General features: G+C 47.8%; 1 protein-coding gene across 1 annotated transcript; it reads right to left on the bottom strand.

Moving 5' to 3' along the window:
- Positions 1 to 3,628: 3,628 nt before the first annotated feature.
- Positions 3,629 to 5,514, bottom strand: LOC306954691 (olfactory receptor 14L1-like; the record flags this gene model as incomplete). Its single annotated transcript, XM_079545851.1, has 3 exons — positions 3,629 to 3,633; positions 4,590 to 4,860; positions 5,221 to 5,514. 3 exons carry the CDS (start codon positions 5,512 to 5,514, stop codon positions 3,629 to 3,631), a joined length of 570 nt encoding a protein of 189 aa, XP_079401977.1.
- Positions 5,515 to 5,980: the final 466 nt, after the last annotated feature.

Here is a 5,980-nt window from a genome sequence, read left to right as displayed (position 1 = left end):
TTGATGAGAAGAAGCCTGACTTCCTATGGGGAAAATTGTGGAACCTTTTCATGTACTACTTATTTCCTTGCAGGAAAAGGAGATTAACACTCATCCATCCCCAAAGCCACACTGTCATGACTTTGTCTTTTCAAGGCTGTCCAGGTCCCTCTGGATGGCATCCCTTCCTGCTTTTGTGTCAACTGCACCACTCAGCTTGGTGTCATCCAAAAATTTGCTGAGTGTGCGCTCAAACCCATCTTCTATGTCTTTGGTGGAGATGCTGAAGAGCTCCGGTCCCAAGATGGACCCCTGGGGGACACCACTCATCACCAGCCTCCACCTGGACATGGAGCCATTGACAGCAGCCCTCTGGCTGCGACCATCCAACCAATTCCTTATCCTCCAAATAGCCCAGCCTTCAAATCCATTTATCTTCAATTTAGAAAGAAGGATGTGATGTGGGATCATGTCAAAAGCTTTGCAGAATTTCAGATGATAGATGATATTAATTTTTCTTCCTTAGTCCACTAGCGTTGTGACTGTTCTAAAAGGCCACTATAATGTTGAGGTACAATCTGCTCTTGGTGAAGGCATACTGACTTTCTCAGATCACCTCCTTGTCTTGCAGGTACCATAACATCTCTTCCAAGATAAGTTCTGTGATATTCCCAGACACAGAGATGAGTCTCACTGGCCTGTAGTTCCCTGTGTCTTCCTTTCTACCCTTCTTAAAAATGGGAGTGATGTTTTCCTTTTTCTAGTCAATAGGGATCTCACCATGACTTCAAATATGACGGAGAGTGGCATGGCCCCCACGTTAGCCAGTTCCATCAGGATCTTTGGATCCTTCTGGGCGTTGCTGGAGGCCAACTGGGTGTTTCCAGAGGCCAGCTGAGTGTTGACAAGCAGTTGTATGCTGTTGGATGCCAACTGGGTGTTGCTGGAGGCCAGCTGGGTGTTGCTGGAGGCCAACTGGCCCCTTTTGGTGGTCTGGGGGCTCACAGCTAGGTGGGGGACCTTCTGTCTATGCTGGTGGTAGTGAACCTTCAGGTTGCCACACATGGTGAACTGGTTGCCACAGACACTACAGCTGTAGAGCCGTTCACCCATGTGGGACCTCGGGTGGATCTGCCAGGCGCTTTCACTCCCAAAGCCCTTCCCACAAAACCCACACTCGTGTCATGTCCCCCCATATCCTCCACACTGAAATTTGGGGGGTGGGCCAAGACCACTGGCATCACCCCAACTCCATGGTAGGGTGTTGCCAAGAAGAAAGCAGTGGCATGAGGTTGGTTTTTGGGGGGTAAAAAGTGGGAAAAAAGGTTTCCCCATGATGAAATGCAGCTTTTTGTGAGGGGGGGGAGGTGAGGCAGGGAGGGCATGGGATTTTGGGGTGCTCAGAGCCCCCAGGAGGAGGACCTGGTGACAGATGTCTTCAGTCAGCTGCATCTGGTGGAGCTGACGCTGTTGCAACACCCATAGCTCCTCCAAGTGGCAAACAGGTGCTTCGGTCCTCTCATTAAGGACTCTCCAATTACTTACACCTCTCACACTTTTCTGGTGTCACTGATTCTATTACAGGTACCAGTTGGTTGGTCCAATTTAATGTGGTTGTCCTTTCCTTGTCCTTTCCACTTCACCTCTCCTTTTCCCATCCCCAGAGCCCCATCTCCCTTGTACAGGGGCACTTCTCTCTGAGCACAGAAGAGAATCCAGCCTCCCTTTTCTTGTACTTTGCTATAGTCTGTCACCTCAGGGTTGAAAGCTAGCTTAGTTTCTTCCCCTTTGCAGGGACTCACCCATGCTAACTGCCATGCAGCAGGATAGATGTATGTCTTGATCATGTCTATCTGAGCATATGAAAGGTCAGCGACAGGTATATGGCTTGGAAGATGATGGTGAAACAACTGCTGTCGGGTCAGCAGACAGAGCACAAGAAAGTTAATGGGTTGGGACATCTGCTTGAGGTGTGGCTTCTGAGATGGTGGACCTTTCCTTGCAGTAGGAAACAGAAGGAAAAAGGTCAACCATCACAGAGTGCAACTTTGAAGGTGAAGAAGAAATGTCCCTCAAAGGGTGATGCAGTGGTGTCAGAAGTCACACAAGGAGTCTGTGATCAGCCCATGCCTTTGTGTTTCAGTGACCATTTGGTGAGGATGGAGAGATACTGGTGAGGGTATGGAAATGACACTGAGAGCAAGTTGGAAAAGTGAGGAGGATGGCTACAGCCCGCAGGGAATGGGGGCATGTGTGGGACAGTGTAGGACAGCAGTGGTTACAGTGGAGTGCACCGGTGAGGCTGGAAGGCCCCGACAGCACCAAGGTCTTTGTCCCCTTTGCTCTGGCACCTGTTTCGTTATTGAAACCCATGAGGAGACGCATGGTCCACATGGCACTGAGACCTTGTTGTTTCCTGGCGATACTGAGGGAAGCCTGGAGGTGTTTGATTCTCCTTCATTCAGTATTGCACATCCTACATCCCACTGCTCAGGAAGGGCCATGATGAGGAACAGAAATCTCCCTTCCCAAGGTCTGGGGGGCAAGGCTCAGTTTTTTTGCTTCATCAAACAAAGCAAAGGCTTTCAGAGGCATCAGAGCTGTGTATCAAGTGCCCTTGCCTTCCTGTAATCATGGCCTCCAATTATCTTTTCTAACGAGTCCATGGGGAGGCATGTCATTAATGGCCCTCTCTGGGTCCCATTAATACTTCAAGACACTTTAGCATTTCCTTCTGACTTTATCTTCCAGAGTGGTGACATCAGTTTCCTCTCAATACCCGAGGCTCATTGACTTGTCACCATGGGACTCATTAAAGTACAGAGTGCCTTGACAAGCCACTTTCATTTAGTCTTAGAGATTTATGGTTAATTAGATTTCAAGAGTGCAGTTAAAAAGGAAGTTTTCAGTGACTACATACTAAAAAAGAATGTTTTATTTTTCCAGGTGTTTTTCCTTGCTTTTCATTTTAGACAAATAGTGATAGCAACATTCCCCAACTGATATTGATCCAGGGTGTCTCCTAAGGAGATCTGGGCAGGTGGGAAAAACAGTCTCTTGAGGATGGACGCCGTATAGATAATCTGATTGCTCACCTCCCCAGGTGTGCCATTTCTCTCATTGGTCACCTGAGACTTGCTTCACTTTTCTTTACCTCTGATATCTCTGCTGTTGTGAAAGCTGGATGTTACAGCTCTTTTCCACCAACTTTTTCCTGCTTTCCTCGGAGAATTGACTGCAGACAGCCACAGAAAGGTTTATTTATTTATTTAAAGTAAAACGGATAAGATCTATGAGAACAAGAAAGCACGGTCCTCAGCTCTGTGCCAAATCCAAGCTGTCTCTAATGAAGTTTGTTTTTGTCACCCAGTGCTGCAGAGGTCAGCTGGGTTCTCTTAGGGATCCTTGGCAGAAGGATTGGCCACAGTGGCATGGTTGTAATTAGAGAGTTATTATGTATGTGTGTAAACATATATATATATATATATAAAACGATCAGTGTTGCTTACGAGCTACAATTTCTAGCACTTGATGTAGCTGCACACCATTTTTAGAATTCTCAGTTGCATAAACTTTTCAGCCACCTGGACCCTCTGCAGATGGCATACAATTCTTACTCATCAGCATGCAAGACATCCACAGCCTGGGCTCAGACTGTGTTAGAAGGACATGAGCTCAGTCCTCAGTCCTCAGAGGAAGACGCAGCAGAGGAAGCACCCCTGGCCACAGGGGAATCGTGGACCTGGTCATTAAGTGGAGGCTGTGGGCTAAGTCTAGGACTTGTAGCTGCTTGATTTTACAGACCGTGCTCCTGTGCTCTTACACTTCCCTGTCCAGCCAACAAATGTCACCATATCTTGGCAACCCAGCACCAGGTTTTTGATAATGCTGGTGGGTGCAACCCCTGCCAAGGGTGTCCCACACCCCTGTAGCATCCCAGCACTTGGCCTGGTGTTGTGCCAATCATCCCACAACGGAAAAAAACCAAAATGTTGCCACTGACACCAGCCTAAGAGTCACATACTGATCAGCAGTGCATACTTGTTTTCTCTAACGTTATTTCCTTCTAACGGGAAGAATAGAGGAAAACCATTCCTCAAGTCATGTAAATACAAACCAGAATTAATTTACTTAAGAGCAGATCAGATTTAAAATAATATCTCGTATCCTATGGGACTGTCCAATAGAGAGTGGAGCAATAACTATCCTGGAAATCCTCCACTGCTCTTTTTTTCTTCACAATATGTGTGTCTAGATTTGAAGTAGATTTGCCATCACATTTTCTCATGTTCTTCTCATGGTAACTCAAGGTAACACAGGTAAAACCACATGGTGGCACAGAGGGTGGGGGGAATTCTTGCATGCATTTCTATCATTCATGTGAGACTGGGGATAGGAAGCAGCTGCTAGGAAAAGAATCAACTCTATTGAGGTTGTTGTAGGGCCCTTTATTTTGTTTAGGTACTCAGGAGAATGACAAGTGGCATTTCTCTTGGAGAATGTTTTCACAGAAAACCAAAGGGGAAGAAAACCACCATGAGCAGATGACAGGTTCTGACAATCAAGAGTTTTACTATGAATGATCTGCAGGAAGAAAGATAGATGTCTACTTCTGAAAAGTCTGGTCATCTGTTTCTTCAGGGCACCCCTGACCTCCCGGTTCCTCATGCTGTAGATGAGAGGGTTCACTGCTGGGGAAACCACCGAGTACAGCACTGCCACAGCCAGGTCCAGGGATGGGGAGGAGATGGAGGGCAGCTTCAGATAGGCAAAAGTGCCAGTGCTGACAAACAGGGAGACCACAGCCAGATGAGGGAGGCACGTGGAGAAGGCTTTGTGCCGGCCCTGCTCAGAGGGCATCCTCACCACAGCCCTGAAGATCTGCACATAGGAGAGCACAATGAAAACCAAGCACCCAGATGCAGAAGAGAGACTAAGCACAAGAAGAGCAACTTCCCTGAGATAGGAGCTGGAGCAGGAGAGCTTGAGGATCTGGGGAACTTCACAGAAGAACTGGTCCACAGCATTCCCTTGGCAGAGTGGCAGTGAGAATGTACTGGCAGTGTGCAGCAGAGCACTGAGGACCCCAGAGCCCCAGGCAGCTGCTGCCATGGTGGCACAAGCTCTGCTGCCCAGGAGGGTCCCATAGTGCAGGGGCTTGCAGATGGCAATGTAGCGGTCGTAGGACATGACAGTAAGAAGAGCACACTCAGCTGTAGTACAGAAAAAGAGAAAAAATACTTGTGCAGCACATCCTGTGTATGACATGGCCCCACTGCCCCAAAGGAAACTGGACATGGCTTTGGGAAGAGTGGTGGAGATAGAGCCCAAATCACAGAAGGCGAGGTTAAGGAGGAAGAAGTACATAGGAGTGTGCATATGATGATCACAGACTACAGCCATGATGACGAGACCATTGCCCAGGAGGGCAGCCAGGTAGATGCCCAGGGAGAGCCAGAAGTGCAGGAGCTGCAGCTCCCACGTGTCTGTGAACGCCAGGAGGAGGAACTCAGTGGTGGAGGTGCTGTTAGACATCTGCTCTGTCTGGGCACAGGGACCTGTCGAGGGAGGAAAGGGCCATAACAAATTAGGAGATGCTTCTCTGATCAAATCCTGTAACTCTTCTCACAGAAGACCCCCGATGTACCTTGTCTTTCAGAGAATATTGTGTCTTTCTCTTGATTAAGCCCTGGTTGGCTCTAAGGTGATCACAAGGAACAGGAGCACTGCAGGAGTCTGTTCAGCCTACAGCAGTAGGTAAATAGGAACATGCACTGACCTCAGAACATATCCACTCATAATATCAAAAACCTTACCAGCATTGTCCCTACCAATTCACCCAACTACAGAACAGCACCATCAGGTTGGATTTCATTTATTTTAATTTAATTGCCTCACCACACCAAAGGAGTGTCAAGGCAGAAAGCATTGGCATTGCTTTTGCACTCCAAGTGAAATCTTTTGGGTCCCACTAGGCAAAGGGACTATTCATTACTGCAGA

The sequence above is a fragment of the Tetrao urogallus genome (genome assembly GCF_951394365.1).
Source record: "Tetrao urogallus genome assembly, chromosome: 22".
NCBI lineage: Eukaryota > Metazoa > Chordata > Aves > Galliformes > Phasianidae > Tetrao > Tetrao urogallus.
The sequence above is the reverse complement of the archived record's forward strand: the minus strand, read 5'-3'. Positions and strand labels throughout refer to the sequence as shown.